Source organism: Poromitra crassiceps (genome assembly GCF_964638095.1).
Source record: "Poromitra crassiceps genome assembly, contig: HAP1_SCAFFOLD_201, whole genome shotgun sequence".
NCBI lineage: Eukaryota > Metazoa > Chordata > Actinopteri > Beryciformes > Melamphaidae > Poromitra > Poromitra crassiceps.
In genome coordinates, this window is record NW_028152184.1 from 225,001 (window position 1) to 245,954 (window position 20,954).

Genomic DNA, 20,954 nt, shown 5'->3' on the forward strand with positions numbered 1-20,954 from the left:
GCCTGTCTACCGGTCTGTCTGTCTGTCTGCCTGTCTATCTGTCTGTGTGTCTGTCTGCCTGCCTGCCTGTCTGTGTGTCTGTCTGTCTGTCTGTCTGTGTGTCTGTCTGTCTGTCTGTCTGCCTGTCTGCCTATCTGTATGTCTGTCTGTGTGTCTGTCTATCTGTCTGTGTGTGTGTCTGTCTGCCTGCCTGTCTACCGGTCTGTCTGTCTGTCTGTCTGTCTGTCTGTCTGTCTATCTGTCTGTGTGTCTGTCTGTCTGTGTGTCTGCAGAGCAAGTCTCAGCCTTTGAGAGTGAGAGTCACGCCACACTTGCTATTTCACACGCTCATAAAGGTTTTTCTCTCTCACTTCTATGATAATATTTCTATATTTTCTATCTATTTATTTAATATTTAACTTGTTGCTTGCTGTAGGACATCCATCACAGAGTGAGCCCACCTTATTCTGCCTCTGATTGGCTGACCCAGATATTTTTATCCTACCCTTAACCAATCATCCCCTGCCTAAATCTAACCAACCCAACAAAATACAACCACGAGTACCAACCAATCAGAGGCAGAGTAGGGCGGGTCATGGCGTCACTATCCCAGGAAGAAGAAGAACAAAACAGTTTGGCGAACAGTTTGAAAAGAGAACTCAGTTTTCTGTGTCAGCTGAATAATGGCGTGACACTCTTTCAACTGAAGCAGGAGGTCAAACGGTAGGTAACCACCTCATCTTGATCATCCAAAATACCTTATTTTTATAGAATAAAATGTGTTCTAGTCACTCAGTCCGATCAGGAGTAACGTTACACAGGCTGCTGGTGAACAGCGTGGCAGGTTGCTGCGGTGGGTTTAACAAAAACAACAACCGTGACTAATAGCTAGTTAGTTAAAATCATCAGGTATTTGCATGTGTGAGCTAATTGATACTTACTATGAACTAAGGGGATTGACAGTAACATGTAGCTCTCTTTTGAGACTGTGGGTCATTCATTCTTTAACTGCACACTTCCATTTTTGTCTGTTTGAAACAAATTGAAAGATGTCAGGGAAGAAGAAGCAGAGAGACCTGCTGTCATTCTGGGCAGTGAAGGTCAACCACCCCCTGCCAAACTTTCCAGGTCAGAGGAAACAGTGGAGGAGGCTGTGGATCTGACTTCTCTTCTTACAATTCTTTTCATTTCTACTTGTGCTGGTCAATTAGCAACACTATATTTAAGCAATATATCACGAGAGCAAGTGTGTTGTGGTGAATATATCCCCCTGATCAGTTGTTATCCCACGAGGCCGCAGGCCGAGTGGGATAACAACTGAGCAGGGGGATATATTCCACAACACACGCTGCTCGAGTGCTATATTGCTTTTATAAAAGGGTTCCAAGTATAATAATATAATAATAATAACACTATAAGTCCGACTGGCATGGTATTCTGAGAGTCAGTTGAAACACTACTGTAAGGCGGGACCTCTAGCAAGAAGATAGACCTGCGGGTGATTTGATTGGATCGTTCTGGAGACTGAAGTTGACATTGGCCAATCCTGGCGCTTGGCTGAGAGCTTTCTGGAAACCCAGGCAGCTCGAGCGCAGCGTTGCATTCTCAGGGCTTGCCCGACACCAACTAACGTTACGGGGTTAAATGCGGAGTTAACAGCCTTTCTTTTGCAAAGAAGACATTAGCCCGCATCTATTCTTGTACAAAACATCATTTTCTGCGAAGTATTAGTAAAGTTATAAGCGAAGATCGATTCACAAGGATCTGACAGCTGTCTCCGCCATTTTTTTTTCTACGTTGTCATTTGAGGTAAGCCTTATTATTACTCTCTTAGTAAGAGAGTTGCCATGGCAACCAATAACCCATGGCCATGGGTTATTGAACTCGGTTACTGGAATTATACAATGGCTGTGAACCAATCAGATTGCTTGATTTGAGAGAGCCATTTTATAATATACTATATAACACTATATAAAATAGCAGGAAACTGGTTTTAAAGTTGCACACATAATTATTCAGGCAGCTTGCCTGAATAATGACAGAATAAGACAGAATAATGACATCTGACAGTCTAATCCTAATGTAGACTTGGACTCTGTGTATTTTATTCTTTTTGGTCATATTTCTTGCATGTTCACTATTCAGAGTAAAGAGAGGGAGAGAGAGAGAGAGAGAGAGCACACGAGGAGGCTGACAGTGCAGAGAGAGCAGCTGGCATGAATAATGACATCCCAACAGTCTAATCCTGATGTTCATTTACATTTAGATATCTGTCTGTCTGCCTGCCTGTCTGTCTGCTTACCTGTCTGTCTGCCTACCTGTCTGTCTGCCTGCCTGTCTGTCTGCATACCTGTCTGTCTGCCTGCCTGTCTGTCTGCTGACCTGTCTGTCTGCCTACCTGTCTGTCTGCCTGTCTGTCTGCCTGCCTGCCTGCCTGTCTGTCTGTCTGCCTGCCTGTCTGTCTGTCTGTCTGCCTGCCTCCCTACCTGTCTGCCTGCCTGTCTGTCTGTCTGTCTGTCTGCCTACCTGCCTGCCTGTCTGTCTGTCTGTCTGCCTGCCTGTCTGTCTGTCTGTCTGCCTACTTGTCTGTCTGCCTGCCTGTCTCTGTCTTCCTGTCTGTCTGTCTGTCTGTCTGTCTGTCTGTCTGTCTGCCTACTTGTCTGTCTGTCTGTCTGCCTGCCTGCCTGTCTGTCTGTCTGGCGGACCGCTAACACCCCCCCCCCCCACACACACACACACACGCAGATAGACTCGGCATGTGCGCCACCTACTGGCAAACACAAAAAGCTTTTTCCCCCCTCAAGACTCGACTTCAAACTAGGGGAGTGCATTTACAGTAGGGGGACCTGACAGAGTTCAGTGCCGAATTTCATGCTATTCGGCATAGCGCCACCTATTGGCAAACACAAAAAACGGTTTATCTCGGGAACCATTCGTCTGATCGACTTCATACCTGCCAACACGAGTCTCCTTATTTTTACCCCTCTCTCTGTGATTGGTCATTTCTCCTGTTCATCCCCTGATATAAATATATAGTGATACAAATCAAATGGCTGTAGCAGATGAGATTCATTCACATAATTCTGCCTTTTATTGAGTTTTTGGGGGTTGTTTTCTTTTCAGGACATTGGGGGCCACATTGAGATTTTTGCCCATGTATGTTTGCCCCTAACTTAGGGGGACCTGATGGAGTGCAGTGCCGTTCATCTCGAGAACCATTCGTCAGATCAACTTCAAACTCGGGGACTGCACTTAGGGCTACATGTTGGATTGCAGTGCTGAATTTCATGCAATTCAGTATAGCGCCACCTACTAGCAAACACAAAGTGGTGGTTTATCTCGAGAAGCATTCGACGGATCGACTTCAAACTCGGAGAGTTCATTTACAGTAGGGGGACCTGACTGACAGAGTTCAGTGCCGAATTCTGTGCTATTCGGCATAGCGCCACCTATTGGCAAACACAAAAAGCGGTTTATCTCAAGAACCCTTCGTCTGATCGACTTCAAACTTGGGGAATGAGCTTAGGGCGGCTTGACGGAGTTCAGGTTCTGGAGTTCTGGTTAAGCCTACAAAAATACGTCATCCCTGCGGTACTCTATAGTTGATTGTGTTACTTTGTTTTCATGAATCAAACTAAATAAATACTTACATTTCCTCAGACCTGGTTTCAACCACTGCTCTGCATCATGGTCCACCCTGGAGGAAGAAACAAAGTCAGATCAGCAGATTCTCTTTGATGATGGAAACATTCAAGAGGCAATGAAACATTTGATCATGTGACTCTACTTCATTTGCATTTTACCTGAGAAAAGACAGGACAATGCACTGCGGTTGGGGGGGAGGGGCAGAGTACTACTTTAACACATTGAGTGCCAGCGACGCCAAATGGCGTCAGGAGAAATTTACCGTAGGCTGCCAGCGATGCCAAATGGCGTCAATAACTCCAAATTCATATTTTGATGGGGGGATGTCGATCTAAGCCTCTTACATCGCCTCTTACAATATGGGAGCTATTGAATGTGTCTAACCTATTTTACAGAACCCTTAGGTGGCGACAGTGCCCTCCCGATTAGACAAAGGCCAGGAGAAAAGAGAGAAGAAGTCATGAGGAAACGGAAATCGCATCGATATGCTTGAAGCATAACGTTAGCTGTGCCTGTGAACAGCAGTCATCTGCTGCCACAATTGAGCCCCATCCGTGTCCGCTGCGATAATCCATCCATATGATTTAGTTGCCGACACGGCGACACCAGCGTCTTTCTGAAAAGTTACATTATTCTCAGCTGGGAGCCGAGGACACGCTGTAAAAAAGCAGGGGGATGCAGGCAGCAGACTTTTCAGTGCAGATCAAACTCTGAGCAAACCGCAGCAGAGACACGACTCCTCCCACCACGGAGGAGGAGGAGGAGGGGGGTGGGGCACGCAGGGCACTACAGCATACAACCATTGACAGTACACACACACCCAGGCAGCAGCAGGCTCGATGCATAGAGAGCAAACAAGCTAGAATAGGCTATCTGCGCTAACCAGCTAACCAGCGCTGCTGGTTGCAGCTAAAACATATTATTTGGCCAAACAAAATTCCTTTGTTTTCACTCTTTTATTGAAGGAAATTATTTTTGAGGTGTCATTATATCAGAAAATATTAGCTTCAGAGTCAATGATGTGCTTGAAATGTTTAATTTCACAAAAGGCTCATTATCTCAGCTTCTAGAAAAAAATTGCTGTTTTTGGCTAAATCAAGCTATCTTCTCCGGCTCATAACTAAAGAACGGAAAATGGGATCAATAAACTTTTTTTTGCAGATGATAGAAGAGAGTCTCCTCGTTCTTTGTGCGTGTTCGGTGTTTACATAGTAATATCACACAATATTCTGTGGGCCTCGAGAAATCACTGAAAACGCTCTGAAACTCTGGCACTGGGAGCGTCCGTTCTCCAAAAGTGGCTGGCACTCAATGAGTTAACAGGTTCTGATAAAAACTTATTTGAAAACGTTATTATTATTATCAAAAAGTGCCAGTAAACTAAATTTCTGTATTGCAGAACAAGTCAGTTTGATATTACTATTACAAAACTCCTTGTAACAGCACTGATACAGTGCCATTTTGATTTTGCCTGTTCTACCTGGTACAGTGGCCTGACAATGAGATTACAGAAGAGGTTGCAGGTTAGGCAAAATAACATCATTCATTATCTACTGAATGCTCCTCCTAGGACACATGTAGGAGGTAACAAATTCAAGGTGGGCATGTCGCCTGTTGAGTTTAGGATTAAACAGCTAAAGCCATATGTATAACACAGTGTACAAGCCCACCCCCTTTACCCTGAAGATGTGGAAGTCTTTGTTTAAGCTGTAATTCCTCGAATGGTCACTTGAGGCAGGACTCAGAAGTCCCATCGTTCCTGTTAAAATGCCCCACTTTGTAACAGTAATTAAATATCTATAGGCTGGACCGAAACACGGTTTTGGTCTATATAGCTAATTTCACTTTTTTATTTTTTATATAACTCGCCCGATTGGAGTAAAATAGATAAATAGAAAAGGGGGTGATTGACAGATCGCCTGTCCAGTGAACGCGCAGCTTGCAGATCACGGATCAATAGCAGGCGGAGCTGTGGCTCTGGGAAACCCCCATCTCACGTGAAGTGCAGAAGGACTCAACCCATTCCCTCCCACTCTGCTGATGAAATATCAAGATGGTGATGGCCAACGTTTGCACTCCGCCAGGGAGAAGAAATGTAATGGGACAGCTACGTCCATATTATTTATGTCTATGGTATAACACCATTAATGGTAAGCAGCGGTAAGCAGCTTGAAGCTGTCGGCGACCCGCCTACAAACAACAGAAGAAGAAAGTGTGTCGCACTGGTGACGCACTTTTTGTGGCGACGCACTGTTTACATAACCCCGCTAGTTGAGAGAAGTGGACAGACGTTTGATCATGGATAACCAAATTATTCTGTCCTTTTTACTTGTGATCCGATGCATCGTGGTGGCACGTCTGTAATTTTTGGATATTATCTCCAGACCTCGCGTCACCAGCCATGAGCTCTCCGGCCCCGGCCGCCTGCGGTTTGACGTTACCTTCCACAAAATTGAGGTCATCTTTAGCTAACGTAATTGCAAGCATGACATTTAACATGTCCATTTGTCAAATATTACATGAGGACTAACATTCTAGAGAAGCAGAAGTTACGTGTTAATGTTTTAAAAATGTTATTGCATGCTGCACAGCATTGTGTTGGGTAAACAAATGCCCATTGATTAATAACACGTGTCGTTCGTTTATTCAAGGAAATGATGACCGTCGAGTGACAACAGAGGAACAGGATTTTTGGAAAATGAACGTTATTAAATGCTGTAACGTTAACGGTAATTCTCATGTGTATGGTTTATTTAGCCTACTCAATCTCTCCTGAGATTATAACGTTAACCTGTTAGGCTACTGTGCAGGTTAATACTGCTGATAATCAGTTGTTTCAACATCAGATATAACACAAGTCAAATGCCAACAGTTTTGAGACTTTGAGAGATTTGTTTTTAACTATTTGTACGCATCTATCTGCCAGTGACCGGAGAATTATATTGTTATTTGCTTGTTTTAATGCTTTTGTCAATAAACATTGCCAACAAATAGCCTTGTTGTTATTGTTATGTACTTCGGTAAATCATGTAGGCTACCTGAATGTATCACAATATGATCTCAGAAGGAGCCCATTAGTTGTCAGAGGCAGGTTGGATAAAATGATCAGATGTGATATAATAAAGATTGTTGATGTCGAGTGAACACGAACTATGACACCAACCGAAGATTGGACCAGAGGATATGACGACCGCCGAAACAACCGACCAGCAGCCTGCTTCAAATCAATGCTTTATATTTATTGAAATGAAATATGGTGATATCTGTATAAATTTGGCATACATCAAACAACGGTTCCTTTCCCATACCATGGTGGGCTGGACTGTAGCCTACAGTAGGCTATTGCTGTGAAAAAGTTCAATAAATGTTTTCCAATGACACATTAGCTTGCCATATTCTTAACTGAGCTTCGTGGAATTAGCTCAAGACAAGTGTGTATCTAGATACAGTCAAAATGAACATTCTACCACGACTGCTCTTCCTTTTCCAATCACTCCCAATAGAAATACCCCCTCACCAGTTTAACGACTGGAGGAGAATGATCTCGGCATTCATATGGAGAGGTCAAAAGCCCAGGATTAAATTTAACACCTTACAGTTGTCCAAAGAAAAAGGGGGATTATCTCTCCCATGTCTAGAAGACTATTATAAGGCGGCTCAACTGAGATATTTGATTAATTGGTGCAACCCACTTTATAGCGCAAAGTGGAAAGACTTGGATCAGAGTCAGTTACCTATACCGATTCAAGCACTGATAGGAGATAGAACTCTTTATTTAACTCACTCGATGAATCTGAACGATTGGACAAAACCCCCCCTGGATACTTGGTTTAAAGAATGCCGGAAACTAAAATTAGATAGGAATGCACGAATGCTCAGATGGGTGTCTCATGATAGGGATTTTAAACCTGCTCAGTTGGATGGGAGGTTTGGGCAATGGACCACTAGGGGTATTACGGCATACTGTTCCATTTCCTCCAGCAGTGGACTGGACAGCTTCCAACAGCTCTCAGACAAGTATGGTTTAGAAAAAAAGGATCTTTACAGATACTTTCAGGTCAGGCACCACTTTGACAGAAATATTAGAATTACCCAGGAAACTGAAATGAACTTGATTGAGGTACTCATTGAAGCTTATAAGTCCAACCCTCAGAAAAAACTGGTTGCCAGAATCTACTCGTTTACAATCTTCCAAGACTCACTCCACAATGTATGTTAAATCAAAATGGGAGAAAGAAGCGAATATATCTCTTACAGAGGAGGAGTGGCTTGATATATGTAAAACACAGCTACACACGTCAAGTTCGGGTCAATGGAGAGAATTTGTATGGAAAAATTTGATCAGGTTTTTTATCACCCCAAAGATAAAACAGAGACAGATTGGCAACACAGATCATGGTCACTGCTGGAGGAAATGTAACAACACCATGGCCGACCACTTTCATACTTTTTGGGACTGCGCTGTAATTCAACCATACTGGCTGGGAGTAGTAGCTGAGATAAACACAATAATGGGCCTAAGGCTTAACCATGATTTTAGTACAATTTACTTATGCAATATACCACACAAGCTCAATTCACATGATAGATACCTTCTCCACATACTGCTCGCAGCCAGTAAAAAAGCTATAACGAGGAAGTGGTTGAATGTAGAACCTCCAACAAGATCAGAGTGGATAGGGCTTGTAAAGGAAATTTACAACATGGAAAGTCTGACCTTTTCTTTGAGATTATGCATGGACAAATTTGTCAACCACTGGATGAGATGGTCTCTGTATCTGGGTAGATTAAAGGACCTCTGTGAGGGGTAACCTACAGTTGATACATCACTCTGTACACGGTGTTTTTGATTTGTTTTTGTTTTATTTTTCCTCTCCAATTCTCTCCATGTGATAATCCCCATGGGATGTGATTGTTGTCTCATATGCAGCCCACAGCAATTCTGTAAACTAGATATGAAGAAGATGGATGTGCTCCTTCAAGACCTGTTATTATTTTATTTTATTTGTATTTGTAATAGCTCCTTCCACTAATGTCTGATTCTGTTATGTGTACTGTGCTTGTATGTCTGTTCTTTTGCACTTGCAAATGGAAAAACTGAATAAAAAAAAGTATACAAAAAAAAAGACAAGTGTGTATCAGCTTAATGTCCAATACAGAAGAGCATGAAACAAATCTGCAAAAACTATATTTATTGAAATGTGATCGTCACGTTATATAACGTTATAGAGCCCAATTGGTCTGCCCATAGCGTCACTTTACATGGAGGCTATGTAAGAAATAATTTGCATCTGTTAAACCAACATATATCTTCCATAATGAATTAAATCACAATCATAATGCTACAAAGACATGAGCTAATCACCACAGAACCGCACAGACCATTTCGCCCGGTATCACGGACGCAAATGTGTCCAGGCCACTGAGATGAATATGAATCTTTATTATATGTCGATGAAGCGAGCAGCTCTGAGCTTCAATTAGCTAGTATGGTCGATGTGTTGGCTGGATCCCCTGCCCTCAAAAGTCAGATTTCGAAATAGGCGTTATTTTTTTATAAACTGGCCTCATAACGGGGATCTATAGCCTACAGTTATGTGTCTACTAACATTATTAAAAGATCATAAAGGTAATGCTGTTTTCTGACAGTTTGCTGCTTCTTCTTCTTCTTTTCTTTGACTTGAACGTAGGCGTAGTTGCTGCCCTCTCGTTGTGGACTCCAGTACTAAACATAGAGGCGTGCGCATGCCCAGTGTATGTAAAGCATCGTATTGCGGGCGTCTCGCATGAGCTAATATGGACGGAGACTGCTCGGAGCCTGCTCTAGTGTAGACTGGGAAGGCTTCAACTACGGGGTCTTTGAAAACGGCTTAGTGAAGATGTAGCCTAAGTCGAAGCCTCTGTTTCCTCATGTTTCTAGCCTCTGTTTATAATAACAAAGCTATGAAGTGGCAACTACATCTGACTGACATACAGTTATCCTCCCAAACTCCACTTAGAAAGTTGGAAAGCCCTCGTGGCTGAGTGGTTAAAGCCGCTTGCTTTGCAATCTGAAGTTCAGTGGTTCGAATCCACCACTGGGTTTTAGCAATCTCTGTCCCAGCCCGGAGCTTCTTTACAGGTCCGGTACCATGTAACTACATATGAACTACAGTTAAATAGACTCACTCCACTTTACAGGTCCGTTACCATGTAACTACATATGAACTACAGTTGAATAGACTCACTCCACTCTACAGGTCCGGTACCATGTAACTACTTATGAACTACAGTTAAATAGACTCACTCCACTTTACAGGTCCGTTACATGTAACTACATATGAACTACAGTTGAATAGACTCACTCCACTTTACAGGTCCGGTACCATGTAACTACATATGAACTACAGTTGAATAGACTGAAATTGAGCAATGCGGTAGTTCAGGCAGGCCACGAACGTCAAGCCCAGCTTAAACCCAGCCCACAGCTGATTAGGAGCTGATCTCAAACCCAGCCCACATCAGCTCAGCTGATGCCATTGGCTCAACTCATACAGGGGCGCCCTATTTAAACCTGCTTTACTCTGGCTGTCATTGCTGCTTCCTCTGCAATCCTGTTTGCAACCCACCTCCTCCCCAGCTCCTCCCTATGCTATATCTGACTTAAACAATGTCAATGATTCTGTTGTCATTGTTGCTTGCTCTGTTCTGTACCTGGGGGTCTTTTGCTGCTCCTTGCATTAAGGCTATTCCACAGATTGTGGAAGGGCAAGGAGCTCCCATAATCTGCTGCTGCTGCTCTCTGCCTTAGGCTTTCCATGCTTGCTGCGTGGAAGGGCAGGGAGCCTCCAGAACAGAGCCATACCGCCAAATTTAACTTATGCAAATAAAAGCTTTAAATTTATCTAAAGTGGTGTTGTGTTTTGACTAAAGTGGTCCTGACTGAAATGTTTTTTTCTCTCAACAATGGCTTACTTTTATTATGTTATTTTTTATTGTAGTACATCTTAGTAAAGGGCGGTACATAGTCCATGCACGCTTCCAACCGCGAGGGCCGTGCGGCCGATATGACGTAATTACGGTGGGGGCGAGGCCACCGCAGCCTTAAACGCGTGTCGCCAGATTTTTCTAGCAGCGCACCGCACCGCTCTGCTCTGCAGGGAGACAATAGATCCATGGGAGAGTCAAGAAGATAAATGAAATGAAGAAGTAAGTAGGCTACACTGAGCCATGTTTTGATCACATTTCTTGACCCATGTGGAAAATTTTGATTTCTAACTGTTCGTTTTTAGTCATTTCAAGTAATGTGCTGTGTTGAGACAGATCTAGGCCTATTTACATTCAATAAAAACAGGATTGGCGATTCTATTCATGTGCTGATACAATCGTTTGAGAGTGAAACCGCAGTCTACTGAACATAATGGCATTCCATTGACTTTTAATTGCGTTTCATTGACTTTATCATGGGACTTTATCAAAGTTGTTCATAGCTATATGCCCCCGGCTGCAGCCCCTAACACTTGGCTACCGGGGCCCCCTGCTGGTTTCTATTGCTGTGGTCATTGTTCACAATGTTCTAATACACACAAAGCAAAACTGTTCTTTCATCCCCTCAATGGGACCAAATATGAAATAAGAGAATTTATAAATTGCAACTCCACTCATGTCATCTACATGTTGAAATGTCCTTGTGGTCTAATATATGTAGGCCAGACAAAACGAGCACTCAAAATCAGGATAGGTGAGCATAAAACTGCCATACGTAACAAAAATATGGATTATGCGATGGCACGCCACTACTCTGAAGCCAAACATGGTTCGGTCTCCTCCCTAAAGTTCTTGGGCATCGAGAAGGTGAAGCCACCCCCTAGGGGTGGAGATATGATCAACAAACTCCTGAGAAGGGAAGCGTTCTGGATCTTCACTCTCAATGCAGCATCCACTGGAGGAGTTAATGACCAACCTAGCCTTTCATGTTTCCTCTGATGTCTCTCCTCTTTTCTCTGTTCTCCTTTTGACTCTTAGTGGAAGTCTTTATTTAGAACATGTAAATACTGTAAATAGTGATGGGTATATGTTGATTTGTGGTTTTTTCCCCCTTCGATAGGTAGCCTATCGTCCTTGGGAAAACAGTGATATATGTATTATATATATATACATTTTTTCCCCCCACATTCATATCCCCATTTGTAAATTGTTTGATGTCATATTTGTGTCATTGTTTTTCCTATTATTATTATTCAAAATGGCTGCTAATGACATCACTGTGGAGGAGGGTATATAAACCTCCCATTTTTCAGTGTTCTGCTTGACTCTGAGGAAGACAGACTTGTCTGTCGAAACGTCAGTCAGCCCCTTCTATTAAAACGTGCAGACGGAAAAGAGTGCTCCGGTGTCTTTACTTCGGGTAGTCTGTGTGAAGTGCCCAGGTAAAATATTATTTTATGCATATTGTCCTCCACTGTTGAGCACCAGGACCCCTTTTTATTCCAAACCTGGCTGAAGCGCGCTGGACTCTATTACTACTGTTTATCATGGGTCATTCACTGTACTACAGTAAACAGTGTAAACAGCTGTGCTCTGAGCAGCACTCTGAGTATGACCCCGTCTGTCCCAGCGCAGGGTGCGCACGCAGTCTGCGGAGCTCCGCCTCTCACTGCCCGCATGGAGTATGTCCCGGGCTTAATACACAAAGCTCTGTGTAAGTGTCTATTTTCATTGTTTTATGTCCTCTTTAATATTCCTCCTCTTCTCAGTGTGACAGAGAAAATGTGTGTGACTCTCAGCCTTCTATAGCAGATTTTGCCTCTCCGTACCTGAGAGAGTCCAGTCTCCAGTGTGGATCCTCCAGCAGCGACACTGAGGCTCCTGGATGATTGTAGCTCAGGTCCAGCTCTCTCAGATGGGAGGGGTTGGAGCTCAGAGCTGAGGCCAGAGAAGCACAACCTTCCCCTGTGAGCAGACAGCCTGACAGCCTGCACACGCACACACACACACACACACACGCACGCACGCGCACACACACACACACACACACACACACACACACACACACACACACACACACACACACAGGTAAGTACATATATGATAATATGGTAATTGGATTACTAAATGTGACTTTGATATAACCATATTGACTGACCCCTATGACTATCCAACCCGTTCTCACTCCGAGCGCGTAGCATATTGATGCTTTGTCCCGTCCCTTGTGCGTCGCTTGTTACTAACATGGTACCCTTGAGCGACACATGAAACGACTTGGGCTTTCCGACTAAACTCAATGCAAACCCATGGAAGTAATCTTTGACGCTTATGGCAACTGCTCCCCCATTAGCCTAACTGCTCCCCCGTTAGCCTAACTGCTCCCCCATTAACGTCTGGAGGAGCTACTCTCCCAGACCCTAACCCTAAACCTAACCTCTCCCACCCCATGCCTAAACCTAACCTCTCCCAGACCCTAACCCTAACCTCTCCCACCCCATGCCTAAACCTAACCTCCCCCAGACCCTAAACCTAACCTCTCCCACCTCCCACGCCTAAACCTAACCTCCCCCCAGACGCTAATGGGTGAGCAGTTGACTAATGGGCGAGCAGTTAGGATGATGGGGGCGCAGTTGCCATAAGCGTCGAAGTTGACTTCTATGGGTTTGCATTGAGTTTAGTCGGAAAGCCCAAGTCGTTTCATGGGTCGCTCAAGGGTACCATGTTAGTAACAAGTGGCGCATAAGGGACGGGACAAAGCGTCAATATGCTACGTGGTCGAAGTGAGAACGTGTTGCAACTATCATATTGATTTATATCGTATCGCCCAGCCCCATTATAGAGTGTGTTCTGCTCTCTCTTCTCCCCCTGCCTCCCCTGTTCTCTCCCCCCTCTCTCTCCCTTCCCCCATTCCCTCTCCTTCTCTCCCCCTCCCCCTCTCTCCCTCTCTAATAAAATATTGTCCATTCTCTTCATTGATAGTGCTTAGCTAAACTTAGACATATTATCTGTAAAACCCTCTGAGACATGCTTGTGAATAGGGGCTATACAAATAAACTTGAGTTGACTTGACACACACACACACACACACACACACACACACACACACACACACACACAGCATATTGCATTGTTGTATCTTCTTCACTGATGTATGGTTTGGAGTACTGGGTGATAAAACCTAGATTTAGGAAAGATTGATGGATTCAATATTTCATCAGTTCCTTCACTGTTTGATGTAGCTTCAGTTAAATCAATATTCCACGAGTTTCAACATGGATTTATTTATTTGAAAGGCAGAATATAATCTACTGACCAAGACCAGATGCAGCTGGACCAGTTTGTAGTTCAGATTTCCCTTCTCTTGTCTATGGAGAAAATTAATGGGGAATTCTCGTCTGGGGTTGGAGACCTCACGTGACTGTTGAGATCTATTGTGGCTGGGGGAGCTTAATTATTTACAGTGGGTGCTCACTTAAAAAATATATATATATAAGAAATAATAATAATAAGATTGGCAGTAGCATATGTGCTATAGTAAAAATAAATAGAACCATTCATATAGACTGCACTACTTAACCACACCAGTGGACTGCGTTTGACAACAGGTGTTTTGATACTTTTATCTGGCTATACTAGCATGAGAAACATTTACCATTTTGTCATTTCATCCAGAGGAAGTAAGTGGCCCCACCTCACATATTTAAAGATATTAAAAGTCTTAGTACAGAAATTGATTTGATGACTAATTCAGAGCCACCTTTAATTTCAATTCTTTATTTAGGTAAAAAATCTCATTTTCGAGGGGGTCCTCATAGAACAACATAAAAGAACACAAAACAGGAAATGCGCAACTCACACACACACATGCACACAGCTTGTCATCTCCCCACCACCCACGTCTCCAACCCAACCATAATGTTTACAAAAATATATACCGTAAATTCCGGACTATAAGGCGCACCGGTATATAAGCTGCAGCAGCAAAATTGACTGTTTTTTACATATATAAGCCGCACCGGACTATAAGCCGCGGGTGTTTTGATGTTTAATTACCATATGTAAGGGTTCGTGCACAGAGAGGAATGTCGGGAAAGAGATGGCTGTTTGGGGAAGCTCCCATTTATTAACATTTCAACAAAAGGTGCTGTCAACAATCAAACCAGGTACCGTAATCCTTGTCTTCATCTTTTATGTGAAGGTGCAGCGTCAAAAACAGAGTCAGAGTCAAAGTCAAGTCACTAATCCTCGTCTTCCTCTTCTTCCTCCGTACTGAAACCAGCAAAGTCCTCAACTTCAGTGTCGGAAACGAACAGGTTCAGGGTGGCTTCGTCAACCACTCTCCTCTCTCCCTCGTTGTCACTCTCAAAACCAAGGAACTCCTCTTCGTCACTGTCGGTGTCGGAATCGAACAGCCTCTGAAGGCGCCCAGCTGTGCCGGCGTCATCATCACGCAGCAGTCCAGCCTTTCGGAACCCGAATGGAGTTTGTGGTCTTGATGGCTGCTTTCACGGAATCTGTTATATGAGCCCTCATGCTGTCGAGAACGAGCAAAGCTTTTTTTTGGTGAAAGAATCCTCCAGGGCGCTTGACGTAGCACTCAGCCAGCCACTCCTTCATGACACTTTCCATCATCCACCCTTTCTTGTTGACTCTGAGGCATATCCCACTGGGAATTTTCTCTTTCGGCATCGTAATCCGCTTAAAAATCACCATTGGCGGCAGCTTTACTCCAGATGCAGAGCAGGCCAGAACACAAGTGAAATTCGTTCTCTCGTGCCCAGTGGTTCTCAATGTGATCGACGATTCACCTTTCTTGTTAACAGTCCGAGTGAGTGGCAGGTCGAACGTCAAAGGCACTTCATCCATATTTATGATCTGCTCCGGTTCGATGGAATATTCCTTGATCTTCCTTTGTGTGAATTCGCCGAAGTTTGTGATTTTCTCCTGGTAGTCGGGGGAGGGAGTTGTTGGCCGAGTGGCCGTTTGCTTACCGTAATTACCATATGTAAGGGGTCACGCACAGAGGGGATTGTCGGGAAAGAGATGGCTGTTTGAGGAAGCTCCCATTTACCGTATTACCGTAACATTTCAACAAAACAACATAACACAACACCACCTTTGTTTATTTTTACAGTGCACACAGTGTCCGCGGTGTGGTGAAAGAGGGCAAGAGAGGAAATTAAAACAGAAGTGGATTTATAGTTAGAAAGAGTGCTAAAAAAGAGAGATTTTATTTGTATTTTTTTTTTTTTTTTCTGAAAAAATCCATAGATAAGCCGCACCGTTATATAAGCCGCAGGGCCAAAAAACGGGGAAAAAGCCGCGGCTTATAGTCCGGAATTTACGGTACATAGCCTATATACATAGTATGTAGTAGTGTAGTAATACATGGTACATGTATATACAAAGTTTCTTGTAAAGCATGACATAGCCACAAAAAAAAGAGAAAATGATAAAATAATATTAAAAACAGGAACAGGGAGTTTTCAGAGAAGAAAGTAAAGATGACTTAAAAGAATGAAGAGAAGTGATAGACCTGAGAGGGGAGGGAAGGAGATTCCAATCAGAAGGGGCCTTGTGAGCAAATGATCTGCGACCCAGCAAATGATCTGCGACCCGATTTAATAATAACCACCATTGTTTATTGGAACTTGAGGATCTCCTCCTTGCATGCAATTGCAATTTCTGTTAATTGAATTTCATTTTTTAATGTTATCAAATCAATTAGTAAATTGGAGATGACTAGTCAAAGTGAATCTATGCATTCTCCAATCAACTACATTCATCTTCCAGGCATTTCTACTAGAATCTCTTTAATAACCGTAGCAAATAAAATTGGGCCTGAAAGAAGCACATCTACCACTTCCCACACAGAGGTTGTGATCTATAACAAACTGGATGGGAGAATGTGCGCATCTGTGCGTTAACTTTGATCCATGCACATTTTGGAGACAGTGGAAACAGCGACTGGGGTGGCAAAGCTAAAATAAAGCAAACAAGCAAATAATTTCCAGGCCGACTCCACAACAACTTACCACTATAATAATAACAACCTATAATTATTGTTGGAAGAACGTCTAGGCTACAACGAAATGTGTCTTTGTTGCTTTATTAGTTCCAAAGCCGATCTGCTGTGAATTAGGGTGTATTCACACCTATCTCGTTTGGAGCAGTTGTTCCGAAACGGAGAGCATTTTCCCCCTTGGTGCGGTTCGTTTGGGGGAGTGTGAACACAGCAATCGCACTCGGATGCGGGACAAAACAAGCGGACCGAGATCGCCAAGAAAGGGTGGTCTCGGTCCGCTTCCAAACGAACTCTGGTGCGGTTCGTTTGTGGTGAGAACGTGAGCCGACCTCGATCCGCCACAACAGCAGTAAACGGTGCGCATTTTTGGATAAACCAGCTGCCGTAGTCAGCTGCGCTGTGCGTAATGGCCTGAAGAACGAACATTTTTATCGTTTAAAAACAACATCTTTCAGATTCTGTTTTGGCGACTTGTGACTTGCATCGATAAACTTTGGGGGATTTTTGGATCATCACATCAGCAGTTTGAACTCAATCAACTTACCTCGGACCATGGGAAGCAACGTTAATGTGTTGAATCTCTACGGATTTTGCCTGTAAATTGTGTACACCGGCACACCGCCCTCTCTCTCCCTCTCTCTGGTCTCCATTCAATAAATGAAAACAAATCGTGGTAATCAGAGCCAGCCTTCTTTGTGATAAGATTGTCTGGTTCAATCAGACAATCAGACTGATTGCATATCTTCCTCGAAATGTCCGTTATTATTAAATTATTCCTGCACAGCAAAATTCCTAGAGTTGATCGACTGTTGTCAGATTAAATTTACTCTGTCAGATTCATCTTGACTAATGACAGTGTCAAACTACGCACCAACTACCCCTAGTGTTGGTGTCAATCACTGTAGTGGAATTGTCATTTACTCTGAACTCTGCGCAGATGCAGTAGCCATCCAGTATTAACCCCACCCACAAACTCAGTTCAGTGACGCCGCCATCTTTCGCTCACTTGGAGGCTTTTGAAGGTAAGACTAGAATCCAATTTTTAAGTGTATAAATGTCGATGTCGTTCGGTTTTCTAATCATTTAACGTTCGCTGGCTGTAAAGTATACTGTCCATGTGATTGTCATCGTTTGATAACGTAAATTCAATCTGTTCTAAGTAGTTAACTAACGTGGATTCGCCCACCCGCCATGCGGTACATTATTTTATCTAGCTAGCTAGCGTTAGCCGGTGCAATATTGAGATAATGCTATCTCTGACAATTCAACAGCAGGTGCGCTAAGGTAGCATGTTTTTCATGCATGGTTTGCAAATATTCCACCATCTAGTCTTTTATTTTGCACGCAGGTAACATTTGTAACGTGACATCTCAAACTGGGGTGCTACGCTTTGTAACTTGATAGAGCAACAGGTGTGTTCAATAGCCCGCAGCTCACACAGTTTACAGGCTGGCAAGCTAACGTTAATTTCTGGCGGACATCTTTTAGAGTATGGTCTTGTCATTTTCTTTTCCACATTACCGATAACGTTATATAATATTGGCATACAGCCATGTTAGCCGTGACCTGTGAGGTGGTCCTGAGTGTAAAATATGCTTGCGTTGTTCACATCCATGTTAAACCAATGCATGCACGGATGCACTTCCAGCTTAACACCTAACCATGTTGCGTTTTGTCAGGATATTTGCTTTAAAATATAGGCTAACTTTAGTGGACCTAAAGTTCCTTATTTCAGCAACTCAACAAATGAAGTCAGGATTTGTAAATATTTGCAGGTTACATCATTTACTGGCAGCTGTCTATATTTCTGAATAGGATTGTTATGAGTATTATAAAAAGTGCATTTACTCCTATTAGCCTTTCACTTTACACCCAATTCACCCATTTTGTGTCTAAAAGACAGGAAGACAACCAGTTGCAAGCAAAACACTATGGTTTCCAACTCCCAATCCATTTGGTGTTCCATGCTGGGGCCCTAATCAATGTCTTGCTTGCATCTGTTTTACTTCCTGCCATTTAGACACAAAATGGGTGAATTGGGTGGGGAGTGAAATGTACTGAACCCTTTAACCACTGCGAGACTGTGAGAAACATCCTGGAATAAGTTATCCTGAGATATTATGGACTGAACAGCTAATATTTTTTATTTATAATATATTCCACATTATTGTTGCTACTGTAGGTCGATATTGCTCCAATATGTCACCAGATTTAAGCCTAACTTTGTATTCCCATTACTGACTCAGCTTTACTCTTCCAGATGCAATGATGTTGATCCAAACTAAGATCAACGATGATCAGAAATTTATAAAGATTAATCAACCAAGCCTGGAGGAATTCTTGAATGCAGGTAAGCCATCAATCACTCATTTGAAAAATGCAAGAAAATACAACAGATTATGCAAACACAAGTGCAGTAGATAAGCCCCCCAAGCCTCAATTGTTATTTCAGCTTGAGAAACTGAAGGTTTCCACCAAAACTGACTTAACGATTTTGAGAAAATATCTAATTGTGATTATTTTGACTGATATTGCAATTGCGATATGATTGGCAATATTCGAGGGAAAGATCATTTTTACATTTTCATTGAAAAATATTCATGATGATTTATGATGTTATAAGTGACCCCTGACACACACACCTTCCCAGAGTCAGAAACCAATAAATGCCTTCAGACAGACCTTTTGATGTATTTGGTGTAGTCTGAAGTATGTCAAACAGCAATATCAGGCTATCTTGGCTCAAATTGTTGCATCTATGGTAGGGATGCACCGATATGAAAGTTTTGGCCGATGCCGATAACCGATATTAACATTGATGTTATGGCCGATAACCGATATTTGCCGATGTCGATATGATCTGTATAAAACCACATTTTTATGATCATCACATTTTGTACATACTGAAAAACACATGTTAACACTGAATTTGAAAAAGTTATGCATTTCTTTATTTGCAAAGCCTTTGGAAAAGCCCATAACTCATAGATTTACTGCATTATTTCATATCAATGTGAAGAATTTGGCTGATAATGATAACCGATATTAACATTGCAACATCTTACCGATATGACCGATATGTTAAAAAATGACTAACATCGGCCGATACCGATATGATTGCCGATATATCGTGCATCCCTAATCTATGGGATCAAATAACATCATGATCCCATAGACATTCAGGAATTGACTGAGGGGGGGCTCCTTTTCAAAGATTTGTCTGTGAGGCCCACAGTCTCAGACTTTGAAAATCCCTGCTGTAGAGCATGGTGAAGAATACTTTTTTGAGTGACTGACATGCTTATTGGATGGATGTCTAATAAGTTTGCTATCACTACCAAAGCCTCTCTTCTCTCTCCATTAACAGCCTGAAATCTTGAAAAGGGATGAAGCTCTGTTTTTTCTTCTCGCCTGCCGTCCCCCCTCAAATCAACTCCACGTCTCCTTCAGGAGAGAGACAGAAATGTGCTTCTGCTCTGTTTTTTCCACAGTTAGTAGAAGCTGTACTGACCAAGAAACCTGGAGGAGATCACGTTATCAAGGAATATAACCGAACGAAAGGCCTGACTGACTCCACAAGGCGAAATATGGTTAAGATCCTCTGTGCAGACATGACTGAAAATCATGGGTAATTAACATATTTTTTTTCAAGCAACACATACATTTATTGAACGAAAAGTCAAGTGATGAATATTGTGGCTGTTAAAATATGAATACCAGTAATCTTAGGAATTCATACAGAAATATTGGGATAACTACCAATGTACACAGTGTTGCCAAGGTTAAATAGGCACAAAGCAATACAACTGCCTTTTGCTTGGCTGGAAATGATGGTGGTGTCCAGATGGTTTCCAGGAGTACACAACCTGCCTCCCTGGGTCATAACCTACAGACAAAACAACTTAATTATGTAAATGAGTGACTGTGACTGCTGTAGATTTATTTACACATGGATTCCATCTAAAATGAAATGTATAATATTGGCTCAGGATCACCGCACTAAACTAAAATAGATGACAATGCAATACTTTGACAGTATTACAGACATCACCCAGCTGTGTCTTCCTCACCCCGTGTCTTGTGCTCTCATTAATGTAGCACGTTGACGGCTCTCGCGACCTGAACAGATAATTTGGCCTGCTAGATATGTCAGGTCTCAGATCTGTGAATCACACAGCATTTAAGCAACAATTTGCAAGCACTGTGCCGACTCCAATTTGATTTTATCTGGGGACTTTTGGCGGCGAGTTCCAAAACTGTACCTGAGTGGTAAAATGATATTGTCACCGTAGCTTTATCTTATTCAGAATTGATGCAACTACCATGAAATATCTTTTAC

At 42.7% G+C, this 20,954-nt stretch overlaps 1 protein-coding gene across 1 annotated transcript in view; it reads right to left on the reverse strand.

Moving 5' to 3' along the window:
- LOC310770728 (NLR family CARD domain-containing protein 3-like) overlaps window positions 1–20,954 on the reverse strand; it is a 63,842-nt gene that overhangs the window by 3,632 nt on the left and 39,256 nt on the right. The window contains exons 7-8 of the mRNA XM_083663448.1: window positions 12,420–12,578; window positions 3,630–3,676 (exon numbers count right to left, since the gene is read on the reverse strand). Of these exons, the coding sequence (XP_083519574.1) occupies window positions 3,630–3,676; window positions 12,420–12,578 (206 nt within the window). The remainder of the gene's footprint in view (window positions 1–3,629; window positions 3,677–12,419; window positions 12,579–20,954) is intronic.